This window comes from Mastomys coucha, unplaced genomic scaffold, assembly GCF_008632895.1.
Source record: "Mastomys coucha isolate ucsf_1 unplaced genomic scaffold, UCSF_Mcou_1 pScaffold15, whole genome shotgun sequence".
Classification (NCBI taxonomy): Eukaryota; Metazoa; Chordata; class Mammalia; order Rodentia; family Muridae; genus Mastomys; species Mastomys coucha.
Genome location: NW_022196897.1, coordinates 125,621,923 through 125,640,001, shown reverse-complemented (window position 1 = coordinate 125,640,001; position 18,079 = coordinate 125,621,923). Strand labels below are relative to the sequence as shown.

Here is an 18,079-nt window from a genome sequence, read left to right as displayed (position 1 = left end):
TCAATTGACTTACACCATTGGTCTGGGTGTGCAACAATGGCTGTCTTTACCCTGGAGAGGCTGGGAATTTGGGGATACTCAGTCCATGAGGCTAGATGCTTCAACAGTCTCCTTGGCCTGGGGGATTTTTAGAGAACCTTTGGTCTTCAGTCTACATTGGAAGGTGGTACTGGATAGTTTTATGTCAACTTAACAAGAGCCAAAGTCATCTAAGAGAAGGGAAACTCAAGAAAATGCCCCCATAAGATTAGGTGGTAGGCAAACCTGTATGGCCGTGTATTAATTAGTGATTGATCCCAACCTATTGGAGACGGTGTTACATGTGGGCTGGTGGTGCTTGATAGAAAACAGGCTGAGCAAACCATATGTAGCCAGGCAGTATGCAGCACTCCTCCATGGCCTCTTCGGTCAGCTCCTGCCCTCAGGTTCTGGCCCTACTTGATTGAGTTCCAGTCCTGACTTCCTTTGATAATGAATTGAGATGTGGAAGCACCGTTTTCTCCCCCAAGAAGGATGTTGATGAAGGATGGTGGCAGAGGTGGAGGCAACAGTATGCATGAACTCACAAAAGAGAACAATAAACTTGCCAGGAAGAAGCTAAAAGCAGACAAGCAAAAACTAAAGCTTTTCCCTTGAAGTCTTATCTCCAGTGTTACTCTCTATCCTGTCAAGTTGTAATCCCTCCCCGCATGTTTCTCATTCCCCAACCTCCCCTCTTCCCCAGATCTAACCCCTCATCTCCCCTCAGACAAAAGCAGACTTCCCAAGGACATTAACCAAACATGGCATAACAAGTTATATGATAAGACCAGACACGCACAATCACATCAAGGCTGAATGAGATAACCCAGTAGGAGGAAAAGGGTTCTACAAGCAGGCAAAAGAGCTGGAGACAGCCCCTGCTCCCACTGTTAGGAATCCCATTAGAACACTAAGCTACTCAGCTATAACATACACACAGAGGTCTTAGGTCAGACCCTTACAGGCTCCCTACCTCTGTGAGCCCCTGTGAGTCCAAGTCAGTTGATTCTGTGGGCCAATAACCGCTGTAATCTTACTCAGGATTCTTCTGGATATCTGCAGAATTCCACACCCTGATTCTCTAAAGATGCCCCATTATAATCGAATTGGGTAATTTTTACTGACACTCCATTATCAAAATTTCCTATAGCATTTAAACTACTTTCCATTCATATATTCTTTCTGTAATCGTACTTCATCAGTTTACATACTGCTCTATTAATTTCTATAGTTATAACAAGAGTACAACTGGCACAGACATAGGAACAACTACTGAAAGTTTTTCTTATGTGCATTTGCATGTGATGTATAAGCATGGGGGTATGCACATTCACTAATATAGTCTGGCTAGCCCAGCTTGCCCTGATGGATCTGCTGTCTCCATCCTCAAAGCACTGGGATTACAGCAGGTTGCTACACTTTTCCCACAATCACATGGGTTCTGGGATCCTCACTTCTCTATTGAGTCATCCCCTGGGCCCCTCGTGGCTTTTTGCAAGCATAGAAGGGATATGTCTTTGTTATGTGATAAAATACCATGGAGAACCCAATTTAAGGAAGAGAAAGTGTATTTCAGCTCACAGTTCAAGGGTGTACAGTCCAACACAGTGGGAAATCAAAGCCACAGGTGCCTGAGGCAGCTGGTTGCGCTGCATCCACTTTCAGGGAGCAGAGAGGGAAGATGCTTATGTTCCACTGGCTTTTCCCTTCTTCCAGAGTCCAACACCCAAGCCCAAGAAATAGTCCTGCCAACATGCAGTCTGGATCTTCCTTCAAAATTAAGCCTACTCTAGAGAGTCTCTCATAAGCTTGCCCAGAGGCTGAGATTCTAAATCCTGTCAGGTTAACAATGGCTATTAGCCATCGCAGCTGAACATCGCAAAGCTGTTTCCTAGAGAACTTTGAACCTGAATGGTGGAGTGGAACATCTCTAGCACTCAGAGTGCTTACCAAGAAAGCTGAATGTTCGAGGCCAGCCTGGGTTATGAAGTCAGACATTCCCTGAAAAAAAAATTATTTTTTGTTTACATGCTTCTCTAATGATTTTGAGGAGACACAGAACTATATGATAAACATGGCACAATTTGTGAAATTTTAAAGGAGAACAAATAATGGGCAATATTTTTATTCTTCCAATAACAGCCACTGTGTATGCAGTAGACTTAAAGATTCATGTTTTGAGTAGTTAGACTTGACTTCAAAGGTATGTATCATTGTCCTCCAGACCACCAGGGTATACACACACATTCATTACTGGTGCCTACTCAAGTCACTGGGGCCAAGTGCACATGGGAGACCCCATTTTATTTTTATTTTTATTTTTTACTATTTTTATTGGATATTTTCTTTATTTACATTTCAAATGTTTTCCCCTTTCCAGGTCTCCCCTTCGGAACCCCCAACCCACTCCCCGCCCGCCTCTATGAGGGTGCTCCCCCACCCACCCACCTACTCCCATCTTCCTGCCCTGGCACTCCCCTACACTGGGGCATTGAACACCCTCAGGCCCAAGGGTCGCTCCACCCACTGATGTCCAACAAGGCCATCCTCTGCCACATATGCAGCTGGAGCCACAGGTCCCTCCATGTGTACTCTTTGGTTGGTGGTCCAGTCTCCAGGAGCTCTGGGGGGGGTACCCCATTTTATAAGCCATACTATCCTTTCATAAGCTTTACATAAATGAGGAATGTATCCTTTTGCTAGAAGTAAATACAGAAAAGCAGCCAGTGCTAATAATAGCAATAGGCAGAAACCGAGAGCAGTGGATTCCAGAGGGAGCTATCCATTTAGAGGCTAGAAGGTTTCTTATTGACCCCAGACTGGGCTCCTTCTGAAAGTCCTGCTTTAACAAAGACATTTACATTCTCCAGATCTTAATGTCAACAGTCCTTTTCCCATATTCACTCACAGAAGTCTGGTTTGGCACTCAGCTAGGAGAATGTTCCAGATGGAGCCTGAAGACAGCGTTTTTCAACAGAGTCATTCAAGAGAAGTTGGAAACAGGGGCCTTTTCTAAGAGTTTAAACAGGATACAGTGAAAACATAAATCTCTGACAGACTAGTAACAGGAGTAATGTCACCATCTCAAGGTTCCAGGGACCTCAGGGCAATTGTGAGTTCTGGAATTGAGAAAGCAAGCAAGAGGTGCACCAACAAGGCTCTGTGACAGAACTGTGGCCCTAGACCAAGAGACAAAGCCAGGCTATAGAGACACAGATTGACAAGCCAGGAGTAAACACCCGTATGTTGTTCTCTGCCTACTCTTCATATTTCCTAGGGTCACCTTTTGACCTAACCTATCCAGAAACTGTAGAAAGGAGTTCACGGGAAGGGCAATCAGGGGTGCATCCAGAATGCTGGCTTTTCAGGCAGGCAAACACCACATAAACTAGAAGGATGAAGGTTTTCATTGGCATATAATATAATAAAAGTGAAATGACACTTTTCATGAAGTGAGATCATCGAGTCACATCTTTGGTTGGTGTTCCTAGAAGACAACATAAACACCTATATAAGTAGGTAAGAAAAAGTCTTTGTTATTCTTTTATACACCCCTTTCTTATAAAGTCCTTAACTTACATGGAACCCACAATAATATTAATCTTTTCACATCCTCTGCTAGCCAGTGTAAATTTATGGTGGGCGGAGCTGGATTTAATAACTGTGATATTCTGAATCCTGCAGAACACACTCTTGCTGATGCTGACACCAGAGTGCAGTGATAAGACATAACATATCCATAGCAATTTGAATGCTTTTCTCACTTAAGAGGACTAAGCCGAGCTAGCTGTGTGGCCTAAGTGGCCCACACTTGTCATCCAAGACCTCAGAGGGCTGAGGCAGGAAGACCAGGAGTTTAAGGTCAATCTGGGCTACATATAAAACTTCTGTCTCAAGGGAAGAAACGAAAAAAGGAAAGTTGTGGGGGGAGAGGCTGGGGGAGAAAGGATGAAAGAAAAGAGGGAAAGGAAAGACTAATCCGTGTGTCGGAAAGGACTAGGCAACAAATTCAGTCAGGCATCAACCAGGAAAAATGTCAGTGCAAGATACAGGCATGTATCAAAGGATTTATTATAAGGAGTTACTTCACATGACTATGGGGGCTAGCTGGGCAAGCCCAAAATCTATAGAGGAGACTGTCATGAAAAGCAAACTGGAACCTGTAGACAACTAAAGCTATTGTCTAACAGGCATGTTTAATGTGATGTAATATGACAGTCATATGATGTTGGGTTACATTTAGAGTTATCCTGGAACACTTAAAAGTACACAGGCCTCAGATCTGACATGCTTGTCCCAGTCCCATGGCTTTGTTTGTTTGCTTGCTTGTTTGTTTGGGGTTGTTGTTTTGATGGTATTTTTGCTTTTCTTTCGTTTTAAAATATTTTTTAATACTTTTAAATTGTTTATGTATGTGTCTGAGTGCAGGTGTCCACAGACATCAGAAACATTGAGTTCTCTGGAGCTGGAGTTATAGGTGGTTATGACCACCCTGGTGGGTCCTGGAAACTAAACTGGGGTAGAGTTTAAGAGCAGTCTACAGTCTTAACCATTGAACCATCTCTCCAGCCCATTTCTGGTTTTCATTAGGAACGCCTTGGTCTCACACTTAAGGTACTGAAATGTATTAAATCAGGCCAACTCAGATGATCTAGGATAATCCTTTTGATTATGAGTTTTAGACATATCTATAAAGTGCCTTCACAGTAACAACTAGGTTAGTGTTTGAATAGCTGGGGACTATAGTCAAGGCAAGATGGCATTAGTTGGCCATCAAGCCATGTATTTTCTACTCCTTACATCTTTAAAGTTTGTTTGCGTCTGAAGCAGTTCTCTACTACCAAGGTATAACTCCAACCTCCACACAATTGTTGATTTTAAGCATAAGGGTTGTGTCAGTGGGACAGATCCATGTCTAAATGCACTGGCAACCTGAGTTGAATCCCAGGAACCCGTGTGGTGAAAGATGAAAATAAACTCCTACAAGCAGTCCTGGGATCTCCATATATATGCACTTTAGTCTAAAGGAGCACTCAGAGACACATACACTAAGGAATTAAATGTTAAAAAAAAATGTAAGATTTATACCATAAGGGGCCGTGGAGCTCAGTAGGAGAGAAAGAAGGTCCTTACTACTCAAGGGTTTGGATTCAACCCCCTAACCCCACAAAAGAAAGCAAAAAACAAACAATTCCCTGTGGCCATTTTGTACTATTAGTTCAAACTCCTTATTACACAAACTAATTCACTGTCTTATAATCTTTTGCCCAGTCTCTTGTTGCAGAAGTCAGTGAGACAGGGCCAAATTTAGAGCCAAAAAATTCACAGTAGTCCACTATAAAACTCCAGAGTAATATTTACCAGATTGGCCAGATAGAATTCTAAATGTGACAAAGTTGCGAAGATTTTATTTGCTGAAGTATGTGAACAGCATGCACATCTTTGTGAAGCTGCTTTAATAAGCATTTGTAGGTAGAAAGTGGGTAAACATCTGCTCCTGATCCCCCTCCCACGGCACACTGGAAGCTGTTATCAGCTGATGCCAATTTTTTAAAAAATAAATTTATTCATGTATTCCCTTTACAATCCAATATCAGCCTTTCCTCTCTTTCCAGTATCCCCTCATGCAAGTTCTTGCCCCCTCCCTCCTTCCCTTTCTTAAGGGAAGTTCCCCCCTGGATGCCAACACCTCTACACACACACACACACACACACACACACACACACACACACACACACCAAGTCAATGCAGGACTAGGGCCCCCCTCTCCCACTGAGGTCAGACAAAGCTATCCATTTAGGGTTATGGGATTTGCAAGAAGGCAGGCAGGCAGCAGGCTCAGGGACAGCCCCTGCTGTTGTTTGAGGAGACCACATGAAGACCAAGCTGCTCATCTGCTACATATGAGCAGGGGGCCTAGGTCCAGCCTGTGATCACTCTTTGGTTGGTGATTCGGTCTCTGGGAGTTCCCAAGGGTCCAGGTTAGTTGACTTTGTTGGTCTTCTTGTCCTCTTTGTGTCCCTCAATTTTTCTCCTAACTCTTCCGTAAGACTCCTCAAGCTCCTCGAGTTGTTTGTGCTTTCAAATTTTGAGATTTATAATATCAGTTCTCTCATCGCTTTCCTCTCTTCCAAACCTTCTCTTTCAAACTCATGGCCTCTTTTTAAAAATTTAAGTGGCGGCATTGGTGGTGGTGTGTGGTACATAAACACAACCTGCTCAGTCTGTAAAATATTACCTGTATCCATTTTCAGGGCTGATCAGTTGGTGTTAGATAAGAATTAGTGGGTTGTTCCCTGGGGAAGACTCTCTCTCCTGCTCTCAGCATACCTTAGTAGCCTGAAGTTCTCCATGTAGGGTTAATTAACGTCTCTCAGCTTTCTCCCTCTTTCATGGTAACATGTCTACTGGTGTCATTCTTGTTTGACTGATGCTTAGACAGTCATGCTGATGAGACTCTGTTTGTTTGTTTTGGTAGGGTCTCAGGTATCCCAGGCTGTCCTAGAATTCCCTGTGCAGAAAGAATGAGAGAGTGATCTTGACCTTTCCTTCCTCCTGCCTTTGCCTCCTAAGTGGCATTACAGATGTATGATGCCACGCCCAGCTTCCCAGCTCTCCCTGTTTGTGAAAAGGTAAGAGGAGTTACGGAGAAAAGCACGGGGCAATGTTAGGAGCCAGCAAGGTTAAATCAGGATGCCAATGAACTCCAAAATTGGGAGATCCCAAGTCATGGGTTTAAATCATCCATGCCTCAGATGACCAAAGAAGCTATTTTAATCCCTGGAATATATCAGCCTCTCTTTCTGTTCTGTGAAATCTTAAGTCTGCAATCTCAGACTCATTTTATAAAGGGAATATTCTTTTAGAACAACTCAAGAAGATGTTGCATTTTGCTGTGAGTCAATGGGTGTGAGGTGATGCCAAGAGACAAGGAGGGTCACTGGAGCCAGGGAGGTAAAAGAGATTACAAGAAGTCATAGACAGATATAACATGCCTTTTCACTCAGAAAAAAAAAAAGCCAGCACATAGAATACCAGGTAGCCAGACATACACACAGGCAGGTACTGATACACATATAGAGACAGACACATTGGCCTCTTGGAGAGACAGGCCTATAGACACAAGTAGGCAGGCTGATGATAGCAGAGGATCTCTGGCTTCTGACTACAGGGCCAAATTTATATAAAATTCACACTAATGTGACATTCTGCCAGCAATAGTTACATAACAGATTATATCCCTGTTAAGTTTTAGATTCTGCAGACATTTGATGTCAGCCACTTTGTGATAACTTGTATTCCATCCCTCCCGTGTCTATCATTAGCCATCTTGACTCAGGCCAGATAACTATAACAACACCAGGTTGTCTACACATAAACTGACTCTTATGATTTTGTGTTCCCCATAACTGTATATAGCATAAAAACACTACTTGGGCATCAGGAGTTAAAAAAGAGAAAGCTGTCAAGGTACAATCCTCTCTAATAGGAACATTTGAACTTCGCAAGCTGTAGAAATGAAGTAATAACATGGGGTTAGTCATGATTACAGGTTCACCGTAAACCTTGCTGAATTCTGATTTATTTGGTCTAGACTCTAACATTTCTGTGCATGAAATGCCATCTTGGCAATGAGATATAGGTATTCTGAATAAGTGCTTTTCCCCAGGCTTCTGAGTACACCAGAAAAAGAGAAACAAAACGTAGCCTAACTCATCTCAAAATGCTTCTACTCTAGAAATGGAAACGATCAACATCAAGCTGAAGTCTCTAGAGCATGCATATGGTTTTCCACACTTTGAAAACAGCAGTGACTCATTTTCAATACTGCCAATCATTCTTTAACCCAGAGCTTCCCAAATATAACGAAGAGTAGTTGCATCCCCATTACTTAAAAGCAAGATGTGTTCCTGGCACTGTGTCTGCCAAATACTCAGAATGAATAAATACTTGATGAATTAAAATTGAATCAACTTGTCTCTGTGCAGAGTTAGTACATGGTCTCAGAACTGAGTTCAAACTCAGAATTTTCTTTGAAGTATGCTGTACTATAGGTGACACACAAAAGTAATAAAGCCTTAGACTTCTAGAGCACACTTGAGTGATGTTGATTAATGCTAAACATGATGCTCTTACGGCCGTTACTTGTTTGAAAATGGCGCAAACATTTTCCCCCAGAGGGCCTTAGTACTGTGACTTCAACAGCTAATCCTTTCTCCTGAGATAAAATTAAATCTAAAACAGTAATTACCCTTATTAAATTGTTAGCTGACAAATCAATAGCCAGCCTGAGTGCTAGAGTGGTGGAGCCCCAATCTTGCAGGCTCTTGTGTTCCTTCCTGACCCCCATGAGATTAATCAGCTTTCATTTTAGTTATCTTTCTCAGTCACTACCACATCCTTGGTTGGAGGAGATATATTCACAACTTACATAAATCTAATTTGGAGATTCCTTTTTCTTGTTTCTGCAATCTAAAATTTTGCATTCTGTTTTGTTGACTTTTTGATATTTGCAACAGACACTGACAAGTGCCAGACAAACACCCCTTTAATGAGGGACATATCCCTAATTCCAGACAGCCTTTAATTTCCAGTTCTAAATGGGACAGTATTCCCAGACAGACAGCTGCATATAGATGGCTGCCCCCTGGGTGTTCTTGCCAACTGCCATCAGACCAGGAGTAGAAAGCCCTGATCATCTTGTTTTACTTGGGACAATCCTGAGCTGACAATTGCTCCAAGATGCCCTGTTGGGTACTGGAAAAGTATTTTATCAAATCTACATCGGGGCCTTCCTCTGCCCAATCCAACTTGTTCCAGATGAGGGTCCAGAGACACTTCACAGTGAGGAGAGAGGCTGAGAGTAAAGGATGAATGTCTCTCTCAGGTCGCTCACTAGAAAGACCTCTTTTCCCTCTTGATCTCAAAGCATTAGCTTCAAAAACTATGTCTCAGGTCCAAGTGGTGTTGACTAGAGGTCACTCACATCTCTTCCAGAAAAGGATGAATCAATCTTAAGTCTTTCGGGGAAGGGTGAGAAGGAAACACCTGACTTTAGGGAGCTTGGTGTCAGGGTTTTCAGTTCTCCTCCTCCAGATGACTAATTCCAAGCTTCCACACTGGGGAGTGGAGAGAAAAAGGCACATTCTCAAACGCAACTCTCACCATCTGCTTTTCAGGGTAGTCAACAGGCACCCCTTATTCTCTCTCCTACTGCTTGCTGAAAGGCTTTTTCAGGTCAACACTGTTACACATAAATGAATTTATTCCATTCTTGGAAAGTGATGGCTAATTCAGTCGGGAAACTCCTCTTGTAGATGCCTAAACGTGAGACCCACAGTTTCAAAACTTGTGTCTTTGAAAGGAGCAGTAGCTACATTAGCCCCTAGTGTAGCCTAGGATTGACTACCAGCAGAGTGACCTTGGTCAGGCTACCTGGCTCATCTGTGTCCACCTTACCTCAGCACTAACAGAGAATGATAACAGTCCTTACAGTCAGCGGAAAAAAATTAGCAAATATAAGCACTGAGGACTGTCTAGCACTAACTGCTCTATAAGTATTAACACCTGCTATTATATAGTGGCTTGATTCTTCTTTATTTTATAAAATATATTTCTTTTAGCCAAATTAAGAGTTGTAGATAGTAAATTATATCTCAAGCCAGAATCCTGATTTCATTTACGCTTAAAGAGAGGGAGTATTTTATTTCCACAGTTAACACTGTCTACGGCCCCCTCTGGTACCCATGAGGGTCTTGGTGTTTGGTGACAATGGTCAGTAGACAATCAAGTGTATTATTGCAGTAGTGTTGTTCTGACTTAAGTGTGTCTGAGTTAATCATATCTGCTAACCCTTGTGCTGAGTCATTCTTTCTTGGATGCAATGTTATTTTTAGTAACAGATCATTATTCTCCCTTCTTTGACAATATTCTGTCTTCCTGGCGCACATAAGGATGAATGTGAAGAGTTAGCCTGATGTGAATCCTGAAAAGCCAGAGGCTGAAGTTGTTCTATATTAAATACAACTGCAGTCAGTGGGAAGGACACAGCAGTCAGTGTTAGCTGGCTTTGCTGCGGTAGGAAAGAACCTTCTGTTTTTATCTCCGTCATTTTGTGAATACACCTGACTCGTGGTCAGACTCAAAGACTCCTGGATTGCCCATCAGTTCCTTTATTCTCAATGATCCTTTTCATAATTCATGATGCAAACGTAACTTGAGATGTGAAATAATTAATAAATTATGTTTTTATCCTTTATGTTTCCTAGGTGACTTAAAATGTATTTACTTGTAATCTGAAGGTTAATATTTTAGAGACTGAGGTTAAAAATAAAAAAAGGAAGAATGTAGCAAAAGGCGAAGGAAAGAGCAGAGCAAAGTATTTGGGGAGAAGATGGCGCTCTAATGTGAGGCACAGGATGGAGGCAGTACAGGTCAGGAGTCCGCACAGGCATCTCGAGAAAGATAGGTACACCTAAGTGTCTTTACAAAGGATGTATTTACTTGTATGTGACTCTTGAACATTCTAATTTAGGAAAGTTGGCAATTGAAGGGTCGGCAGTATGAGCCAAAGATGACCAGTGCTTTCAGCTTCCATGGAAAGGTGACCTGGGTCCAGGAACTATCACACACAAGGAGGTTTACCAACCATACTGCTTACTTATAATCTCAAAAGGCAAGCCTTGTAGAAGTGGGTGACTGGGCCGTCCAACTGTCTAACAAAGTCAGAGCACTAGGCTGGAGACCTAGAGAGACAGAGGAAAACTGCAGTCCCTCCTACCTTTGGCAGATAGCCCGTGCTCTGGTCTGGGTGAGTCTATTCTAAAGGGAGAGTGAGCATCTCAGTTTCCTAGTGCTGTCATAACAAAATACTGTGGACCAAGTGACTTGAACAACAGAAATAATGTTTTCTTGCAGCGCGGTGGACCCAAATTCTAAAACCAAGGAGCTGGCAGGTTTGGTGACATTTGAAGGCTTCTATCCCTGGCTTATAGAAGGTCATTTTCTGACTAATTCCTTGTAAGCCAACACAAATACAGAGCCAAAATGAGTATAACTAAGACATGAAAAAAATGGAGTTTAATTCCTGCAGCAGGCTAGGAAGTAATAGGAGATATTTCCAAAGCAGAAAAGGAAAAAGAAAAAAAATATACAAAAATTATATTACAGAGACTGTGCATATTCTTTGAGGCATAGGTTCATTCCTTAGCTCGCTCCGTTTAATGACTCAATTTAAGAAAGATAATAGACACCTTTGGAGACGAGCTTAGCTCAAGGTTAACGAACATAGATTTAAAAGATTAAAGTGGTGGACGGGAATGCCTTAAGGCATATGCAGCTTGAAAGATAGTTTTAACTGATAATAAAGGACAGAGCGCCCTAGGCTCTGATAGAAGACTCTCCTGCCCTAGGAGCACCAAAAGCCCCACACTGTGACACGTCTCTTCTCTGTACCTGTGCACCCTGGTGTCTCCTCTTCTCATTAGAATACCAGGCACACTGAATTGGGAACTTTCATAGATGACTCATCTGAAACATCTCTTCAAAGACCTTCTCTCCAAATGAAGGTGCTTTGGGCAAGGTGGCTGACACTCCTGGAGTCATCTAAGACATATATTAATGAAAATAAGGAAGAGGAAGTCACAAACGTCAAAAGCCTCTCTACATCTTATGTCACACCTTAATGTGTCTCTGACACATGTTGAAATATAAAATTCATTAAGCTTAGTTACAACAAGTTCCATAATCACTGTCATCTTAAGAAGATCTCTGGCATACCTAATTCTCTCTTTTTTTAATTTTCAATTTTTATTTTAGACTTTATGTATGAGCGTTTTTGCCTACATGTGTATGTCTATGCCCTGTATGTGTGTGTGCGCGCGCGTGTGTGCGTGCGCGCGTGTGTGTGTGTGTGTGTGTGTGTGTGTGTGTGTGTGTGTGTGTGTGTGAGCCTGCTGAGCATGGAGGCCAGAATAGGGTGTCACAGATGGCTCAGAACTAGATTTACAGTTCTGGTACACCTACTCCTCACCCTAGTTTGTGAAGCCCATTTCCAAAATTTTGTTCTAATTACCTTTACCTGTCAACAAGACAGAGACTAGAGTCAACTGAGGTGATAGTCTCAATTGAGGGATCAATAAGATCAGATCAATAGATCAGATAAGTCTGTGGCCATGTTTATAGAAGACTATCTCTTTCTTTCAGAGAGAGAGAGAGAGAGAGAAAGAGAGTCTGTGTTCTGGCTCTCCTGAAATTCACTATGAAGATTAGGCTGGCCTCAAACTACCAGAAATCTGCCGGCCTTTGCCTCCTGAGTGCTAAAATTAAAGACATATGTTACCATGCCTAGGTGCTCAGAATTATCTTGATTCCCTTAATAGATGGAGGAGGGCCCAGGCCACTCTGGATGGTATCACTCTCTGGGCAGATGGTCCTCAGCTATATAAGAAAGCTAAAGTCTGGAAAGATGATCCAGTAGTTAACAGCACTTGTTCTTGCAAAGGACCCAGGTTCAATTCCCAGCACCTACATAGTGGCTCACAACCATTACTAACTCCTGTTCTAAAGGCCCTGACACCCTTTTCTGACTTCTGCAGACACCAATCATACGCATACAGTTACACATACAGGCTAAACAGTTATATGCATACAGTAAAAACAAATAAAACCTAAAACAAATGAAGACTAACTAAATGTGGCCCTGGGAATGAGCCAACAATGGCAGTCTGCCATGGTTTCTCCTTCAAGTCCCTGCCCTGACATTTCTCAGTCATAGACTATAACTAGTAAGCTGGAATAAATCTTTTCCTCCTCTAAGTTGTCAGAGTATTTTTATCACAGCAGCAAAATGAAAGTATAAAATATCTTTCATCAGTAAGGCTTTTTCGTAAGCGGAAAACAGGCACCTACAGGTTGGCCAATGAGAGAATGCCAAACTTGGGAGGCCCTTTGAGTCTTTGGCTGCTGGTACAGAGTGGAAAAATATTAAAAGACTAACAGATCAAACAGAGCCCTTTATCCAGTGTTTCTAAGTACTCATCACTGTCAGAGGAAAAATTAAATACAAAGTAAGGAATTGGGGGTCAGGGGAGATGGGATCCTTGGTTACAGAATAAGAGCAGCAGCAGCAGTGGGGTATAGGCCAGACACTACTCCATGCTACAGCTGCCTACAGTAGCCTGAACTCTTTGCAGAGCCTTCCTCTCCAGTAAGGCTGGGATTCTTGACTTCAAAATGAAAAGAACTTCGGCACGACTAAGTATGATGCAGAGTTAGAGTTTAATGCAAAGACATTTCAATGTAGATTTAAGCAAGAAAGAAAGGGGCTCTGGTAAAGGAGGTGATACACCTACTGTGTGAGTGTGAGCTTCTCAAGAGGGAGTCACACTGGGTGTCTTTACAGTAGCCACCAAAGGTGGCTTCTAAAGTTACATCTCAAAGAGCTGTTAAAGAACCTTTTTATTTTCAACCACTGAGTTCATATTTTGGTTCCAAGGAGTGCATTGGATGGAATTATAACTGATAAATTAAAACTCAAGCTCACCCACATTGTACAGGAAGGTGGAATGTTTTTCACTGTAAACAAAAATTAATAGTTTTGTTTGTTAGATTCCCAGAAAATGTCTCAGAAACGAACAAGAGAGGCCATATTTGAAGGTCATATGTGCCAGACATTGGGAACATTTCATTGCTATTTCAACATTCCTATTTGAAATATCTATATATAAAAGGAATTTTGTCTCTATGTAAGATATAGTAAATGTTAATTGTGCTTTAAATCTTTGTTGTTGTTGTTGTTGTTGTTGCTGTTGTTGTTGCTGCTGCTGCTCTTCTCTATAGCCCTGGCTGTCCTGGAACTCATTCTGTAAACCAGGCTGGCCTGAATCAGAGACCCACCTGCCTCTGCCTCCCAAGTCCTTGGATTTAAGGTGTGTGCCACCATGCCCAACTACTCTAGTTCTTGATTCTCAGCTACTGAAAACTTCAACCAGACTCCAGAATAAGGGTCTCTGTTCTAACCTTTCCATATCCCCTTATGTTCCACTGTCTTTCTGTCCTAGCTCAGAAACATATCCTCAAGAGAAGCTATGGGTTTCTCTAGAGTCACACCACCTATGATTTTTAGTTAGCTAGACCTTACGGGCAAGCTTCGATGGTGAAGAGAATTATTGAGGAATTAAAAGGTGTATGTGTGTTTGAGGGAGACAAGAAATTCCAGGACTGGGTTATGATTTTCCAAGAATAAGTTTCACACATACTCTTTGCCATCCTCCTGTGAGGTTCGTTTGTTGGTTTGTTTGTTTGATGTGTCAAGATGTGTGACGGGAGCAATTCTACAAGGATGATGATATGGACAGAGGTGTTACTATTTAGTAATAAGCAGAAGACTATCCGCAGTTGTCTTGGTGCACCATGTTGGTCTCAATGCCCCGCCCCACTCTGTTGGTTTTATTCCCATGTGTCTATCTAGCCTCTCTCACATCAAACTCAGAATGCCTCCTAAAATCATTTCCTTACTGTGCATTCCTCAAATTTGGAGGCCTTCAAATCATAAGAACAAAATTAAAGCATCAACAAGATAACTTTATCTGGAAATTGAATCCTACTATAGTAGCAAAAATATGTAGTTCAATATGTTTGGGAAGGCAAAAAAAAAAAAAAAATTACTAATAAAAGCAACAGCCCTGGGGAGGAATAGAGACAATCTTCCAGAATATATGCTCACGCTTTGAAAGCATGCTAATGTCAACAATTGCTATTCCAGACATATTAGTCAGTTTTTACCTAACTACTTTTTTTTTCCTTTTAATCATAAGTATAGATAAGATATAACTCAAAGCAGAAATTAGATGCTAAAATGTCTGGTGTTTCTGAATTGATTGAATAACTTGAAGCATTTGAAATAATGTTAAATTTGCTTTTTGGTTATTTTCTTCTATTTTTTTAAAAATAGACAACTCTTGTTATCTTGTCTGGGAGAAGAAAAAGAGCCACTTAAAGTTCATTGTGATCTTGTTAATGAGGCTTCAAGTCCCAAATGCCTTTCCTTTGAAAAGGCTCCAGGTTCTATTTTTCTAATCAGGTTCCACTGTGTGCTGTAATCAACTTGGAGGCAGAGGAAGAAATATCTCACACGGAGCAGAGAAAGACAGACAGACAGACAGACAGATATGAGAGAGAGAGAGAGAACAGAGTTGAAGAGTGGAGAATTGAGTCTCATTAATTAGTTTTCCTTATCAAAAAAAACCAAGCAATAGTGTTCATAAAAAAAAATTTTAGTGTTACATGAATGTTAGGAAAATATGCCTTTAATTTTCTCGAGTCTCATCATTGATGTCAGTCCCCACCTAAACAAGGCAAGTTATTATTGATAGTTCACTTGTCTTCTCAGCATCTCAAGAAGGTTTTAAGGAATGTTAGACACCTTCCACAGAGAAAACTTTTCAAGAAGATTGCCTCTTCAGCTCCTATGCCTATCCTTGGTCATCCTGGAGATACCTGCTGCCCATGTATTTGTAGAACCTCAGTGGTCTAAGTTTGTGGGCCAAGTGACACTGATAAGGGAGGCATTGGCAGCCAGGGCTAAGAACACAGTGCCTAAAATCCTACCTCTCTCTAGGGTATACTGGGAGCCCCTCGCCTGCTTAGAGCAACCCAGATCATTTTCTTGGGCTGGGAAGACCTCTCCTTCAATTGGGAGCATCTCTTTCCTCTATTTTCCAGGCCCCTTAGCCAGGAATAGTACCAAACATTCTACCTGAAATGCAAATACTTAAATAGGTAATAAATAAGAAGCAAAATTCAAAACAAACTGCTAGCCCAGCATCACAATGTCTCTCAAAATTTAAAAATAGAAATAAAATTGTTTTTTTTTTCTTTTTGTGCCCATATAGTCAAAAAGCCAGCCAAGAAAAGTATCACAGATAAAGGAGATGAGCTATTTAAAATGGGCAACAAGATTCTCCAGGAGTCTAAAAGCCAAAAACAAAAAACAGAGTAAGTATCTAGTGCCTTTAGCCAAGTCATTGCCAAGTGAAAAGAAGACAATCTTAAAATCCAGTTTATTTTTAAAACCTTATTGGAATAATAGATATGCTTATCTTGTTCATCACCTTGTGCTTTTAAAAGGGTTCAAGGATTATTTAAAGATTCTCAGAATCATCACCCTTAACAAGCAAAAGGATTGTGTATGAGATTGGAGTCCCTTTCCATGAAGCAAAATTCAGATGAATCACTGATAGGGCCATTCAGCAAAATAGGTTTTATTCTAATTTATGATAAATTTCAATTGAAATAAAGTGGTTGATGTTTTAGCATCCTTTCTTCCTGAGTATTTGCATAGACCTATGGCATTCAAGGCACTTTAATATATATGATGCTGTTTTGTTCAAAGATGAGCCTTTTGAGGTGAGTGGTACTTCATTTTTACCGATAAAGCACTAGGAGGGAGGCTAGGGAGATGGCAATCTCTGGGTTGTCTGCCATGTGAACACAAGAACCTGAGTTTGAATCCAGAGCGCATATGTAAAAGCCAGGCATGGTATATCACCTGTCACCCCAGCACTGGAGGTGGGAACAAGCAGATCCCCCAAGGTTCTCAGCTACCTGTCTGGCTAAGTGGTTCTAAGAGCCCAGCAAGAGACCTTGAATCCGAAGAATATCGTGGAGGGTAAACAAAGGGAGATATCCAATGTCAATATCTGGTCTCAACATACACACACGTTTATGTACATATACATGTACAATACTAGAGAAAGTGAGAGAACTTTTTCCCATTATTTATTTACTTATTCATTTTATATCCTGGTCATAGCCCCTTTCTCCTCCCAACCTCCCCTTACATGGCCCCTCTCCCAGTCACCCCTCCCCTTCTCCTCTGAGAAGTTGGTGGTACTAGCCCGCCCTAGAACCTAAAGTCACTGAAGTCACTGAGGCACATCCTCTCCCACTGAGGCAAGACTAGGCATCCCAGTTAGGGGAACAGGATCCACAGGCAGTCAGGGAAAGCCCCCACTCCAACTGTTGGGTGACCAGCATGACGTGCAAACATCCAGTTAGACCAACACCATTTGTTGAAGATGCTTTCTTTTTTCCTTTGTATGGTTTTTGGCTTCTTTGTCAAAATCAGGTGTCTGTAGGTGAACATACACAATTTTTAAAAAATAATTTTGAAAAAGAACAAATAAACACCGGAGTAGAGAATCAAAACTTTTTAGATGTGGTGGCGACAGTCATACCTAGGAGATTAAGGAAACAGTGGCCACATGATCTCAGCCAACATATACTCTTCACACTCACATCTACCTTATCTACGAAGGAAGTCATAGGGACTGGAGAGATGGCTCAGCAGTTAAGAGCACTGACTGCTCTTTCAGAAGGTCCTGAGTTCAATTCCCAGCAACCACATGGTGGCTGACAATCATCTGTAGTGGAATCTTCTGGTGTGTCTGAAGAGAGAGCAATAGTGTATTCATATACATAAAATAAATAAATAAATCTTTAAAATAAATAAAGGAAGGAAGTCATAAGTTTGTTCTATCCCAGCTGTGGGACACAACTTGGCATCAACATTAAGGCCCCAGCTAGGACCTTGAGATCAGTTCATCCCTAAGCATTTACCAGCTGTTGTGTCCTAGGCAGCTTCCTTCACTGTTTTGTGTCCTGGACTAAACATCATCTCCCAGCCTAGAGCCTGACACCGAGTGATTAGGAGATAACCGTTTATTATTTCTTCCTCCAGGATTAACTCGTGAATGGCAGCTATAGAGACAAAGCAAGCAAGGATGCTTGAAATGAATAATAGAAGGAATGGGACCTGGCCGCCTCTTCCCAACAAAAAAGGGGGACAAAGTGCCCTGCCTTTTTGCATTATGTAATCCCAGTGTTTAGGAAATAGAGTCAGGAGGATGGTGACTTTAACACTACATAGTGTGTCTCTGTTTCAAAATGAGGCATGTTGATGTAGCTCAATGGTAAAGCACTTGATTAGCACACGCAAAAACCTAGAATGGGTTTAATTCCCAGCACCATAACTAACTGATTAATGTAGACTAGGCA

At 41.6% G+C, this 18,079-nt stretch overlaps 1 protein-coding gene across 2 annotated transcripts in view; it reads left to right on the top strand.

The window, feature by feature from the left end:
* Positions 1-18,079, top strand: part of Sel1l2 (SEL1L2 adaptor subunit of ERAD E3 ligase) — a 126,387-nt gene that overhangs the window by 60,144 nt on the left and 48,164 nt on the right. For both annotated transcript variants that reach the window (XM_031372061.1, XM_031372060.1), the window contains exon 4: positions 15,916-16,018. In XM_031372061.1, the coding sequence (XP_031227921.1) occupies positions 15,916-16,018 (103 nt within the window). The remainder of the gene's footprint in view (positions 1-15,915; positions 16,019-18,079) is intronic.